General features: G+C 36.8%; 1 protein-coding gene across 3 annotated transcripts in view; it reads left to right on the forward strand.

Moving 5' to 3' along the window:
- Grm5 (glutamate metabotropic receptor 5) overlaps positions 1-15299 on the forward strand; it is a 464736-nt gene that overhangs the window by 410322 nt on the left and 39115 nt on the right. For all 3 annotated transcript variants that reach the window (XM_015477321.2, XM_015477320.2, XM_048787923.1), the window contains exon 8: positions 3505-4444. In XM_015477321.2, coding sequence (XP_015332807.1) covers positions 3505-4444 — 940 coding nt within the window. The remainder of the gene's footprint in view (positions 1-3504; positions 4445-15299) is intronic.

The following is a 15299-nucleotide window of genomic DNA, read 5'->3' on the forward strand; positions in this document are numbered from 1 at the left end:
CTAAATTGCAGAGGTTGGCTTTGAACTTGTGATCTTCCTGCCTCAACCTTCTGAGCCTCTGGAATTATAGGCATGTGCCACCACGCCTGGCCATGTCTTCTATTTCTATGTTTAAACAGATGGTTCCTAAAGCTATAACTTCTACCCTAATGTCTCACCTAAGCCTCTGTTTCCATATGCTCACTTGGTCATAGACACTTCAAACATAACAAATCCAAACCGGAGCAATTTTCTTTCTGTGGTCCTCATCTTAATTAATAACATTACCATCAACTCAGTTTGAAGCCACTCTCCTTGAATCTCCTGTGTACTTTATAATTTCTTTCAATCCTGCTTCTGAAATTTCTTTACAGTTAATTTACCCAGTACAGTGACTAAGTTTCCATCTTAATCATCTTTGACTGCCTTGTTGTGATAGCTTTCAGACTAGGCTTTCTTCAGTCTCTTGCTGCCACTGTGGACTCCTGCTTTTCCATCACTGCTATTAGTCTTAGCTCATGAAAAGCCTTAAGTGAAGCCAGGTTTACCACCTCTCAAAGGTAGCCCATAAGACATTCACATACTGAATGAGGTCAATTTAATAATCTCTAAGATTGAGTTGCCAATCAAGGACTCAGGACTACCTCTACAGACACTGAGGTTGCTTATTCAAAAGACAATTCCTTTGCCCCACCACAAAATACTGACTCAGAATCTCCTGAGTTTAGACCCCAGAATTTTATTTTTGTGATCTCCTGCAAGTATGTGATACATATCTATTTTTGGGAAACTCTAAGATATCATCCAATTATAAGATTCAGTGATTATAGCATTCTAGTAAGAGTCTAATTTGCTATTCATAGGGAATAATTATAAAAAGTATTTTGTGCAATAGCAGTTTAGCTTTGTGAAAACCAAACATAAATCTTTCTCAGTGTTTTGCATTAAATGAAAAAAAATTCATTTGAATGAATAAATTCTGGTAAACTTGTGAAAATAATAGCATCACATTAGAGGCATGTCTCATGCATATTTTTCCCAACACATACATCTAATGAGCTTTCTTTAGTTTCACACGTAATGTTAATTGGTTGCACGTGAAGAGTTCAAGAATATATCTGACATAAAAATATCCTGTGCAAAACATTTAGAAATTAAGATGCTAATTGTATTTAGATGTAAGCAATTAAAATTTAGCAGAACAAAGGGGTAAAAGTAAAGTCTTTAAAGTAAATATTGATGTTTTTAGTAGATTATTTTAGCTAATGAAAATACTCCTGCCTCACACCACTTCTACCCATGATATTTCCTATACCAGTAAATTATTGTGGATATTAGTAGTTTATGATTTACCAGTGGAAACAAGTCTCTACATAATTAACTGCAGTAGATAATAAATTTGATTGTCAAATAATGCTACAAGAATAAAGATAAGAATGATTAATTTTTCGATTTATAAAATATTTTCTATAAGGAACAAATTTTTAAATATAAACCTAAGCTCTATAGCCTACTAAGGCATCAGAGATTGTATTTTAGCATATAAGCATCACATATGGACATGGATATCTTAAAATATAGATACTGATATATTAATTAGCAGTAACATATGCATTTATTTATAATTAATGATGTTATACTTAATAATTATCTTGTGTTTTGTCTGGGATATCCTCAAAATTTTAAAAAGCTAAGAGAACTTTGTTTCAATACTAAATGCACACTTAATTAGAATAAGAATAAGAATACATTTTTCTATAGGACCAATTTTTCAAAATGTGTTGAGGAGCTCAAGCTAACTCACAACTCTTATTGAATCCTTAATGAATTTAACCATAATACTTAACTATAATACTAATGCTATTATCTGGAACATGAGATCTTGAGGTAGGAGACCAAAGGGACAGAAATAATAATAATAAGAAAAAAAATTTCCTTTATTTCCTTTCTGCAACAGAGCTGCCCGCGGGCATATTTTGGAAAAATCACATTCTTCTTGATCATCAATAGGTGGTGTTGTCTTCCCTAACTCCCAGTTACCATTGATATTCAAAGACATGGCAACACCCCAATCAGGGGAAATGGCAAGGTGATAGGAAAACCCTACTTTATATCAATTAATATTTTGTTTGGCTCCATATATATCACAAAATAAGTGAAGTAACTTTAGGAAAAGGAGATATGCACATACATAATCCAGAGCTAATAACCAGTTTCATGGTTATCAGGAATTTGCCCCCCCTCCCCCGGAGCTTCTCTTTCAAACCCAGAAAATATTTTTTATCCTTAACATTACTTCAGAGCGTAAGGTAATTGCTGGAGGTCCAGACATATCCTTTATGTTCTAGGAAGCAGATGAAAGAAACAAGAAAATGTGAAGTGTGTCCTCTCCAAGATGAATCATTTTCCTTTAAGGAATCCTCTCTTTACAACTTATTTGCTAAAACCTATACATCTGCCACATTTGACAGCAATGGTTGCTGGAGAACATTGTATTTGAGTTGCATCCTTTATCATCCAAAATAAAATTGTGTATCTGTTGCTGTGAGAAAAGGGAAAAATGGATCCTTACAGTCAATTAGTAATCTCTGCCATATTTCCTCAATGTTCATGGTCCTGGTTTCTTGCCTCCTTTTCTACTCAATGAAGCTATTATCTCAATTCAATTAAAAAAAAAAAACCTTTATATTATGGTAATAATTGTTCTAGAGCAATGGTTCTCAACTGACATAAAAATAGGGTTAGTGATGCACACTAACAGCACTTGGAGGGTATTTCAAAAATTACAATGCCCAGGCAATTCCCAATCCAATTAAGTCAGAAACTTCAGCAATGAAACAGACCTCAGTATTTTTTTTTTAAATCTCTAGGTGATTCCTGAATGCATCCAGGTTTGAGAATCACTGTCCTAAATAAATTTAAAAAGATGACAGATAACCTAAATGATGCCATATTCTATCATATTTTTCTTCTACATAATGAAGTAATATAAAAAAACTGCATGTCTTGAGTACACAAAAAGGTTTGTGAGTGGAGACAATTCTCATGGTTGTGAGTTGTTTACCTTTCTCTTCTGGAGTTAAGAGTCAATTGTCAGTCTCTAAACCAATAAATTAACGTCATTCTGTATCAATGCAACCCTCCGGTCATATTATTCTCAGCAAGGATGCTGCAAGTGAGAAAAAAAGAGGTAGAAATATTCATCTGTTCATTCAAAAAAAATACTATTCAGGTACCTACTCTATGCTGGACACTGCTAAAAGGGTCTCAAATATTTGTATGAGGGCAAGGAATATGTTTATCATTATTTTGTTTCACAACCTAGAACAGCTCTTAACACCCAGTATGTAGTCAATAATAGAAAGATTTTCTGATTGAATTTTTAAATGAATTTAAAAACACCAAAGTTAGAAAGGTAGATGAGAGATACACTGAAATATTCATAAGCAGCTGCTTTTACCTTAAGGATCTGCAAACCAAGTAAAGTTCTCTCCCTTTTTTCAACATGTGTCTGTGTCTCTGCAGGTTGTGATTTGATCCCAGTACAGTACCTTCGCTGGGGTGACCCTGAGCCCATTGCAGCTGTGGTGTTTGCCTGCCTCGGCCTGCTGGCCACCCTGTTTGTTACTGTAGTCTTCATCATTTATCGTGATACTCCAGTAGTCAAGTCCTCCAGCAGGGAACTCTGCTACATTATTCTTGCTGGTATCTGCCTGGGCTATTTATGTACCTTCTGCCTCATTGCGAAGCCCAAACAGATTTATTGCTATCTTCAGAGAATTGGCATTGGTCTGTCTCCAGCCATGAGCTACTCAGCCCTAGTAACCAAGACCAACCGCATCGCGAGGATCCTGGCTGGCAGCAAGAAGAAGATCTGTACCAAAAAGCCCAGATTCATGAGTGCCTGTGCCCAGTTGGTGATTGCTTTCATTCTCATATGTATCCAGTTGGGCATTATTGTGGCCCTTTTTATAATGGAGCCTCCGGATATAATGCATGACTATCCAAGCATTCGAGAAGTCTACCTGATTTGTAACACCACCAACCTGGGAGTTGTCACTCCTCTTGGATACAATGGATTGTTGATTCTGAGCTGTACCTTCTATGCATTCAAGACCAGGAATGTTCCAGCTAACTTCAACGAGGCCAAGTATATCGCCTTCACAATGTACACCACCTGCATTATATGGCTGGCCTTTGTGCCAATCTACTTTGGCAGCAACTACAAAATCATCACCATGTGTTTCTCAGTTAGCCTCAGTGCCACAGTGGCCCTAGGCTGCATGTTTGTGCCGAAGGTGTATATCATTCTGGCCAAACCGGAGAGAAACGTGCGCAGCGCCTTCACCACGTCTACCGTGGTGCGCATGCATGTAGGGGATGGCAAGTCGTCCTCCGCAGCCAGCAGATCCAGCAGCCTAGTCAACCTGTGGAAGAGGAGGGGCTCTTCTGGGGAAACCCTAAGGTAAAATGTGTGGGGGCACAGTGGGGTGCACTGCTACACGGGAAGCAGCGGCATTTGCCTTCTTAATATGGAGACACCCGAGTGAATGAAGCAATGGGGGGAAGAGTGCCTTAGGGCTTGGGACATATTCATTGAATGGTTTTTGTGAGGTTAATAAAATGCAAGTCCACTTATTTGGGCCAAAGATAAAACATATGGAAGTTGAGATTGCAGATAAAGCAAAAAGGTATAGCCAAAGCAGAGTGAGTTCAGGGAAAGCGGTGTAAAATCACTGGGCCAAGAAAAAGATCTCCAGGTCCTAAGGGCACAAAGATATATTAACAACTAAATTTTAGCTCACAAGACTAGAGAAGATTATTGTGAATAAATATTATCCTAAGAGCAAAGTGCCAAGAGTCTTATGCATCTGACAGCACTTGAATGTGCCTGAACCTTTATTGAAACTGAGAGGAGCTCTCAACTGCTCATCCCATAAAGACTTGAAGATATAATTACATTTTAGTTTTTAATAGGTAAGTGGCACTCTTTGAAAAATGTCTGAATAGCTGAAAATAGCAAAAACAACCAAATAACTTTGCATATAACTCTTTTAACTCATCAATTTCCCAATTCTCTTTTACCTGTTGTCCCATCACACTCTTAAGTTCACTATCATGAACAGCAACTATTAGGTGATTTCTGTCTGAAAGCAATCTAGATGCAATAGCCAATAAACAATTTCCATGCTGTTAGGGTCTTTCTTATGTTATTACTGACCCGACACGTTAAATGACATTGAGATCATATTATCAGTGGCTTGAGAAAAAATTTCAAGGTATTAAAAAGGCTACATACATTGTTGACAAGGAACTTCTTATTCCACAGATCCATAGATTGGGAATAAAGATTTCCTCTCTTTAAGAAGCACCACATCAAAAAAGCTAGTCAGGGCATCAGTCCCAAAAAATCTACTAGGATTTAACAGTATTTCTAAAAGTTGGATAAATATAACGGAAGGTAAATATCTTTTGAATGGAAGATAGATCTCTAAACAATATTGCTTGAACTAGTCTCCTATACCATCATTTATCCTGCATGAAAATCCTACTTTTCAGTTGCCCTACTTTTTCAAAGCATGAATTATGTGATGGTAAAGATACTGCCTCCATCAAGGTTTGGAAACGATTCACAGGATACTTGAAGAAGTTTATCCATGAGGCCCAATTATTTGTATTATAAACTTTTACCCATACCTCATTCAATTCCTTCCTTTTTCTGCTTCTCATCTCTTTCCTTGCACATTGTGCAAGATATCCATCAAATCATAAATTGTATCTTTCCCTTCTTCAATAAATCCCAGCAATGCTGTGGTTTGTACACAGAAGACCTTCCATATACCTAACCTTCCAGCACATTTTCTATCCATCTTCCTGACTCCTCTATGAAACATTCTTTTCCTAAACTTCTGCAGGATCAGCTTTTCATTTTTGGCCAACAAAATTTTTCACAAACTTTTATTTTATCACCCTTTATTCAAACAAAATCTTCCAGGGAAGTCTAGGAGATATCGAAAACAGACAATTTGGCACAGGGAGGAATTGTGAGTCTCTTTCTCAGCACTCCCAAGAACTCATCAGGGAAGGCTCTTTAGAGAGATAGCTTGAAGTAATGGCAAAGAACACTGGTTGTGTTACATGTTGTCCTTAGTTTGAACACTGGCACTGGCATTTCCTCTCTCTGCACCTTAATTTTTTCATCTGATAAATCGGAATCACTGACTTCAGAGGACTATAAATAATTAAGGAGATAATGTCTGTAAAGGTTTGACAGCTGATAGATACTTTACTCAAGGTAGCAGAATGCTGTGCAGCACTGGACTTGTATCCTGGCAACATCAACTACCATCAGTGTAATCTTAGGCAACTTCACATAACCTCTCTCTGTCTCAATCCCCACCTCTGTTAAATGAGGATCATGAAATACATACTTTGTAGAGTGTTTGTGAGGACTAAAACTAATACATGTAATATCTGCCACATAGTAATTCTTAAGTATGTTATTTTAACTTGACAGTTGACAGTTTTCAGCATTCCTTCATACCTGAAAGTCATTGTGTCAGAAATGTAAGCAAGATGATATTAATAATGAAAAGACCTTCATAAAGGCAATACATATCTGTAGAGGCTTTGCCTATTCGTCTGGATTTCTCAGGGCATCTCCATCTTTGCAAGGTCTAGTCCTTACCAAAATGTCTAGCACACTCGTGTTTCAGCTTAAGCAGTGGTTAGCTCCTTGAAAGTGGGATCTTGTCCACAGTACTCATCACTGTGTCCTCAATGCCTACCTATACCTAGAAGGGTGCATCATACATAGAAGATACTCAATTCATTGGTATGTTTGATGAATGAATGAATTTCAGAAAGTGGTTATATAGTAGGTATTTTTGGTTTTGCTTCTCTCTAAGTGTACATACTACTCCTCAGTGATTCTATTAACTGTTATTAGATTAAGTCTGCACTGTACTGTATTGCAATATCCCTCATGCATTTGTAGTCATCAGTCTTTGCTCAAGAATTGGGTCACTGATCATGTTAGATATCATGTTCTCCTAGTAACACTTGATCAATATTTTCGACTATTTTGTTTCTATGTTGGTAAACAAAAGCACAAACAAAAACAACAGATTTTACTGATAGTGCTAATAGAAACAAAATTTTTGAGGATTTTATGACAATGTTTTAACTTGCCCTGTAGTTCCTGATGATCAGATATTGTAATCAGTACATTTGAGTATTAAAATCTCAAAAAGGGCAAGGAGGGACTTTTGATAGTTTATGGGTTTTCTTTTTTATGATCTTGAATAAACCTCAGCCCATCTACATGATTATAACCGAGAGACATTACAATCTAATTATGTAGAGATTTTTTGGCCATTAATTAAGATATGTAGGCTGGAACCTGCTGTTGATATGGAGAAAAGATAGGGCAGAGAAAGAGATCATCCTCTTGCATCACATACATTCCTGTTGCTCTTTTAAGCTGCAGTCCACAGAGAGAGATGAAACTAAACATCCTTTCCTCGATGGTTTCCATAAGCCCCTAATCTAAATATTTCTTCTCTATGACACAAAATCAATATGTTCAATGTGCTAGTCTAGCATTTATCACATTGTAGGATATCACTAGTTATGCTATAATTTTACCTCCCCTTCAAATTTGCAATTGCATATATGTCTGTGTGTATCACATTATCTGTCGCATTGGAACTTAAATAATGGGGAATAAATGAATGTGAGTGTTAGTAATAACTGCACATCATTCCTGTTTTGAGGATTAAAAGAGGTACGATGCACTAAGTGCTTAGTAGCAGCACATAAAAATTACTTAATATATTATAGCTAAACCTTTAAAATCAGATTTAACTGTGAGGAAGAGAAAACCTATTTTAAGAGGCTATTAAATCTATTTTAAGAAAACCTATTTTAAGATACAATCTGTTTGAGTTTCATATTCTTTATGGTACAAGAAGCATGGAGGCCCAGCATGTGATGTTGGCTTAGAGATGCCAGTGCCAGCACCTCTCCCATTCTCTTGGCTGATGGCTGCAATATAGCTGTCATGGCTATGAAATGCATCCTTTTTATTAGGAGAATGCCCTTCTATCTCATTGTTTGAGAGTGTCTTAAAGAGCTGCAATAGGACCACAGGAAAGTGTGCACTTAGCCTTGTCAGACTCTTCAATGGAAACTGCGTGGGAAAAGGGATGACAGTACTCACTGGAAAAGCCAATGAATTGTGTCTGCCACAGAAACTGGTAGTACCTACTAGTAATAGTGGCCATAGTAATAAAAGTCAGGGATAGAGGAAAGAAAAGGAAGTAAAGAAGCAACACAAAGGCGATTAAGAAAAAGTAAAAATTAGAATAGTCCCCCCAAAGTAGTTTATTATCCACTGACCATATTCTGCCACCTTGAAAAACATTTATTAGTCTAACATTTATAATTATCACAAACTATTGCAAGAGGAAACATCATCCTTCTCATTTTTCAGATGAGAAATTTGAGGTCCAGCATAGATCCACCTGCCTGTCATCTCATGATTGGTAGGTGATGGAGCAGTTTTTAATTCAAGTCTTAACATATGGTCACTAAAGTCGAACATTTACCACAATATATTCTTTAGAAAATGTCTCACAAATTACTCCATGAAACAGGATATTTTGTGAAATCATCTGGATAAAAAACACAATTCTTTTATTAGATAGAAAGACTGAAGAGTCTTACAGTTCAGAAACCACTAATTTATTAACAATTTCCAATCATTTTCTACACTTATTGTACATAGAACCATGTTTTTCATAATGTTATTATGAAGAATTGATGCTCCTGGGGGCTCTGTTTGAAAAACATCATCACACCTAATAAGATGACATGTTTATGGTGCCTTGAAGAGTAGTTCATATTTACTGAGTCAGTAGCTGGAGGAACCAACATCTACCTCTGGTCGTGGGGACAGAATCACTTTGAGATCTCTGAGAGCCTAAGGAAATAACAGAGCTAATTCTAACAGAGCTAGCAGTTTTTGTGAGGTTAAATGGGCTCACCCTAGAGCACAGAGAAAAGTGCCCAGAGTCAGTCATTCGGTTCACTGAAATAGCAAAGAGAGATTTTTATTTAAATAGGAATGAGTCACTATAGATTTTTTTATACAGAAGCATGCTATTTATGCCATCAATGTATAGAGGTCCCTGTGATTAACATTCTGGTTCTAGTCACTAATTTCCAGCATGACATGGAGCAGCATCAAATCATTGTCAAGCAGATAATGCCAGGCTTCTGTTTAAGGCATTCACTTCAGCGGCAAATTGACAAATGAACACAAACCCTTTTCTGACCTAAACAAAGCATTTAATCTGATGAGTCCAAAGTTCTGGTTCTACAAGATGCAGAATTTCCAGCGACATGGGGCTGGAGCTTTAAAATATAGTGGGCCTTTTATGACTAAATTAATGACAGAGGCCTAAAGCTCTAAATCACAAATTTTCTCAAAAGGTGAAACCCTCCCTTGGGATTCTAGTCAGGTGTAAGAATCATTAGTGTTGTTGCCTCCACTTTACTTAATTTTAGAAACTATCATTTGCCACTTTTGTTTTAATTAAGTAATTAACTTTGCTTTAATTAACATTGTCATGAGGGCTCACTTAGGCTGTCTACTAAAGCAACTGCTAGCCTTTCCATATCCAGTGACCAAATTACAATATGCCTGGGAAATTGGGTCTCTTGTGTGAATTTCAATACACTTCAACCATTATCAGAGCTTTAATGATTTCAATCGCTTAGATTTCATTAAAACGTTATTAATCTTCATGAAGTGATATTTGTGCTGTTTCTTTCTCCAGAATCCTTGGCCTCTTCCTTCTGTTTTTCTAGATCCTATTTATCTTCCAAAGCCAAGAGTCCTCAATGAAACCCAATCAGATTAATTAATCTTGCAGTGTTTACCTCATCAAGCCTCTAAGAGCATTTATTGTGTATAGTATACATATAGTATACATTCAGCACACATTCCTTGTATCTTCCTTATATATTATTTATTCATAGAAATTTGCTGAGGGATGAGCATTTCTGGGCACTCTTCTAGGCCTTAGAGATGTAGGTATTATTTCAAAAATGTTCCATATATATATATATATATATATATATATATATATATGGTATTTTTACAACTGTCTAATGCTGTTGTAAATGTGTTTATGTCTCCCTTATTTGCCGAGCACCAGTGTTCAATGATAGCACACATAGTAGGGTATATAGCTTTCAAATCTATTGAGCCACAGCTCACAAGATTCACACAACCATCACAATGAAGAATAACTTTGTTGATTTGATTGGCCATATTTTATCTGATAATACTTTGTTATAAAAATATAAGATAGTTTTTGCCTAACTCCAGACTTTTTAAATCAAGCTTCCATTGAGTACCTGCTCTATGTCAATCACTTTTCCCATCCTGGGGACAAAGATAAATAAACAACAGCTTTTGAGGCACTTTCAGCCTCTCAAAGAAAACTGAATTGGAAACAGGTAAATTAAATAAAGTGATATTGTGCTATGACAGGAGTCTATGGGGGAAATAGAGGGACCCAAATGTAGAAGTAGTAAATTCTGTCAGGAATTAAAAATAAGCTATAAAAGATTCAGTTCAAACAAGAAAAACTATCTAAACATTTGATTCCCTATTTAGAAGCCTTCAGCCTCTCCACTGAATACAATAGAACAAAGCCTAACTCTACTCACTCTTAAGAAACACCCTTGTGATCTGATTGATTTTTCCACCAACCAGCCTTGCTTCTGGCCACTTCCTGCATGACTTTCCATTGACTCCCGCCCTCAGTTTTGTTTTCAGGCCTTGTGTTAGCTTTTCATCACTGGCACAAATACCTGAGGAAAACAACTTAGAGAAAGACTTATTTTGGCTCATGGTTTCATAGGTCTCAGTCCATGATTGGCTATCTCTGGGTCCAAGGCAGAACATCATGGCAGAAGGTTATGGCACAAGAAATCTGCTCAGCTCATGGCAGACGTGAAGCAAAGAGAGAGGAAGAGGAAGGGGCCAGGGACAAGACATTCCCCAACACATGCTCCCAAGGACCCAGTCCTTCAACAAGGCCCTGCCTCCCACAGTCTCCACCACCTCTCTGTAATCCATTCAGCCATGAATGGATTAATCCACTGATAATCCGCCTCATGATATAATCATTGCCCAATAGCCAAACTTCTGGACATTGTTGCCTAGGGAACCAAAACATGAACCTCTGGGGATGCTTCAGATATAAATTATATGGCCTCTAGCAGGAAACCACATTGATATGAAATGTACTCTCCCCTTCCTTATTCCAACTCAAACTTGATCAGCTCATCCTCATCTTAAATAACACTTCTACTGAAAAGCCTGTCCTGAACTCTGTGACTGCTTTAGGTTCCCCATCTTATGATGAAATGAAACAGGTGCTTCTTGTTATAGAGTATGCTTTACCCAGTGTTATAAGACTCCTCAACATATGCTTATATGCATACACACACACCTGCAAATACTCACACACTCTATCATGAACTCACTAAGAACGAAGATCATGTCTTACTCATTTTCTGTGTCATTGGCCATGCAGCACATAGTCAATACTCAGTGATGTTTGTTAAGTGGATGGATGGATGATAGATGGATGGATGAATAATGATGTCTGAGCTGCATGGATTTTTGCCAGTGAAAAAGGCTGAAGATAGGAAATAATATTTGGTGAGTACTTGCCATGAGGCAGGTAGTGCTCTAAAAGTATTGAAACTTGTTCCCAAACAACCTATAGAGTATGCATTATGAGTCTTTCTATTTTAAAGTTGAGGAAACTGACATGAACAGAGGCTAATTTATTTGCTCTGTGCATTCAGAGAATAAATAGATGAGGCAGAATTAGAATAAGAGAAGGCTGGCTTCCAAGCCCATGAAGTGACCCTTAAATTGTTTCCCATTTCATCCCTTAATATTTGGTAGCCTGAACTCAGGAAAACAGGGACTGAATGAGTGAAAATTGTAACTCTTCCTCAAGGAGTATACTGGAAAACTACTCCCTGGATCTTTACTTGTTTGTCCTTTTCTGACTTAGTCATACCTTCATCTCAACCTGATTTGATTTGTGTTGGTGTCTTCTATAAAGTATATAAAAGCCTCTGAGATAAAATCTGAAAATGTAAAGCTGCTGGCATCTAGAAATTTAATGGTGACTTTGAAATACCTATACAACTTTTGTTTACAAGAGTAAAATCTCATCCGTATTTACTATTTATTCACATGAATTATAAGAATTTATACTGCTTTTTTGTATAATTCTTTTTGAAGAGTGGAATGCTTAATCTCAATTGAAATCTCATAAAATAGGCCAGGTTTAGTTTACAGGTTGGTTTAGTTCACTTTAACTCAACCTGTGCTTTCAGGGCAATAATTATGTCCTGGGTACATTGCTGAGTTCTGGGAGTATAAAGGTAAGTAAGATAAAAGTCTTGCCCTTTGAAGAAGCTCACAGAATAGTGGAGAGACCACCCCATACACATTATATTGTAGTGTATAAGTGATGAGGGAGATAGATGCACAGGGAAGTGAAAAGTCACTGAGGAGAGAACTGAGTTCAATTCCAAAGTTCCTGGGAGGATGTCACCTGAGTTGGATCTTAAAGAATGATTAAATGATTCAAGTGAAAATGATGGAATGGATGGACTCACTAGGGAACAGCATGAACACCAGCCCAGCAAATGGAACATGATGATGCATGTAGGGCATTAAAAGCATATAAAATATATGCCAGCAGGTAACAGGAGAAGAGGCTGCCTGAAAGGAGCAAAGGAAGGGCATCTACTATGTCCCTAATTGCTTTAGCCTCAGGAGCCAGCTAGCTACATTCCAACCTTCCTTATTTCCTCTTGATAGCCTCTTTCATTTAGCACTCACCCACTTTAGAAATCCAAATCCTTCATACTCACAACCACTTTTCCAATACCAGCTGATGTCTTCCTACTTCATTCCCAGTGAAAACATATGTGACCTCCCCTGTTTTATCATCATGATTGTCAATGGCTTGCATCATCCTATATGCAGTAAACATTTATTAGGCAACTATTTTAGGAAAAGCTCTATGCTAAGTATTGGATCCCATTGGCTCTTCATATAATGTTATTTTAAAATTTATTCTTAATTGATACATACAATTTGTATAATATTTGACAATAGAAAGTACTGTCCTCTGTATACAAATAAGAAAAAATAATAACAGGCACATTAGAGACAAAGCAGCTTTAGTTGGTGAACTGATAAATGATGTAACCAAAATTTCGGATTCAAACCCAGGTCTTCAAAGCTCTTTGCCATTCATATATTGCCTTTCTGATGGACCCATTTTTCTCAACTATATACCCCATTTTGCTGCTGCTGTTGTTAAATAAGGTCATCAAAACTGTATTTCTGCAATATTTTGATACTGATATTAATCCCAGAGAAAGGGTCCTACAAGGTGACCTGTTTTGGTATCTATACCAAACACTTTTCTTATTTGGTAAACAGGATGCAGCTTTGGCAAGATGGCATCATGAAAGTAGTGTGGTACAGGGGATTCAGCCTTGGCTAAGAGACACGTATTTCATTCTTGGCTCTGCCACTTATAAGCCAGACCCCAGACAAAGCACTTGAACTCTCTGAGCCTCTAAACAGGGATAATAATATTCATCTCATGGGGTCTCTGGGAGCATGATACAGAGTATATCTCACAGTCCAGATCTAGGAGATGTCCATTTCCTTTCTCCTAATCATGGGGTCATCTCAGTTCAATTCCACCAACTACACAACTCTGGTGACATAATGGAAGAATAGGTTCCATGACTTCATTCTTCAAGAAAGTTACTGAAACGGAAATATTTGACTTTGTAAATCTGCTAGAATTACTAGTGAATCATTGCTATATCCTACAGGGACATGACCCTCAAATTTTTCATTATATTCTTAGGTGGTAGGTTTTTATAAAGTTCTGTGTGAGTGCTTTATTTTTTTTTCTCCCAGTAATGCTTTCCTCAGAGTTTAAAAGTGGTTTGGGGGATTTTGCTGTTTTTTTTAATTCCTATTGTGGTTTTGTCCATGGATTGATATTTTTTATTTTAAAAAAACATAATTTTTAACTTGGTCCAGAACATGTGGCTTCATCTTAATTATGCAGAAATTAAATGATGAAGCACTGTGGTAAATTTTATGCATTACATAATATGCAATTGTCTTTGGTGAGGCAAGTTTGTGTGTTTATTGTTCACTTAGTTTTTTAAAAAAAATGAATAAAATAATCACAACACCTCTCATGTGCACAAACTTGCTTCTTGTTCTTGCTTTCTGATATCATGACAGCATACTCCAGATAGCTAAAGCTACCAGAGAGCATGGCTCCCCCTCTGCTGAGTTAAATTGGCATAGCCAAAAATTCAAACAAATAAGGCATCTTCCCTATTTATTTATGTGACATTTTTAGTTTGAGAAAAAAAGGAGACCATGACTTGGTGAACAAACATCAATCAGTCATTGACCTTGCTCTTCCAAAACAAACAATAACTGAAAAGCAATGTGTGATGAATAATTATAACAAAGCACCCAGTGAAAAAAAAAAATAATTACAGCCAGTATTTGTTAAGAGAGTCCAAATCATGGGTGGAACATTACTCCATGTGTTTGGCATATCATTATTTTTATGGACTCAAGCTCTTCAAACCACAGTTTCTAGTTCAATGTGTCTAGGGTGGGACCAGAGAATTTGCATCTTTAACAAACTCCCAAGTAATACAGATGTTGCTGGTATAGGAATCACACTATAGGTTTCCTTTGAAAACCATGGTCTCATATATACTAAGCTCACAACAACCACATGAATCAGCTATTATTAGTATGTCTGTTTTAAAAGTGAGAAAGTCAAAGCTAAGATGGTTAAGTGATCTGTACAAGATTACATTACTGGTTAGGGGCACAAATAAGATTCAAACCCAAGATTGTCCGAATCTAACTGCCATATTCTTTCTATAATAGCAGGACTGATAAGCTTTCAAGAGACTATATCAAGTGGGTAATTGTTCCCTCATTCTTGTTTGCTTGATATTATGCTTTTTGCTTTGCAAACTCATTAAACTCTAGGTATTGCCTGGCTACCTGAGGGTAAATACTAACATTGCTATCAGAAGAGGCTTTTTGCTGATTGAGTTATTAAGTATACTTTCCACTCAATTCACCAAGTAAATTCTACAGCAGACTCAAAGATGTCTCTAAAACATTCATCCAAATTCTCCCCTTCTGTTGGAGG

The sequence above is a fragment of the Marmota marmota genome, unplaced genomic scaffold (assembly GCF_001458135.2).
Source record: "Marmota marmota marmota unplaced genomic scaffold, marMar, whole genome shotgun sequence".
Lineage (NCBI taxonomy): Eukaryota > Metazoa > Chordata > Mammalia > Rodentia > Sciuridae > Marmota > Marmota marmota.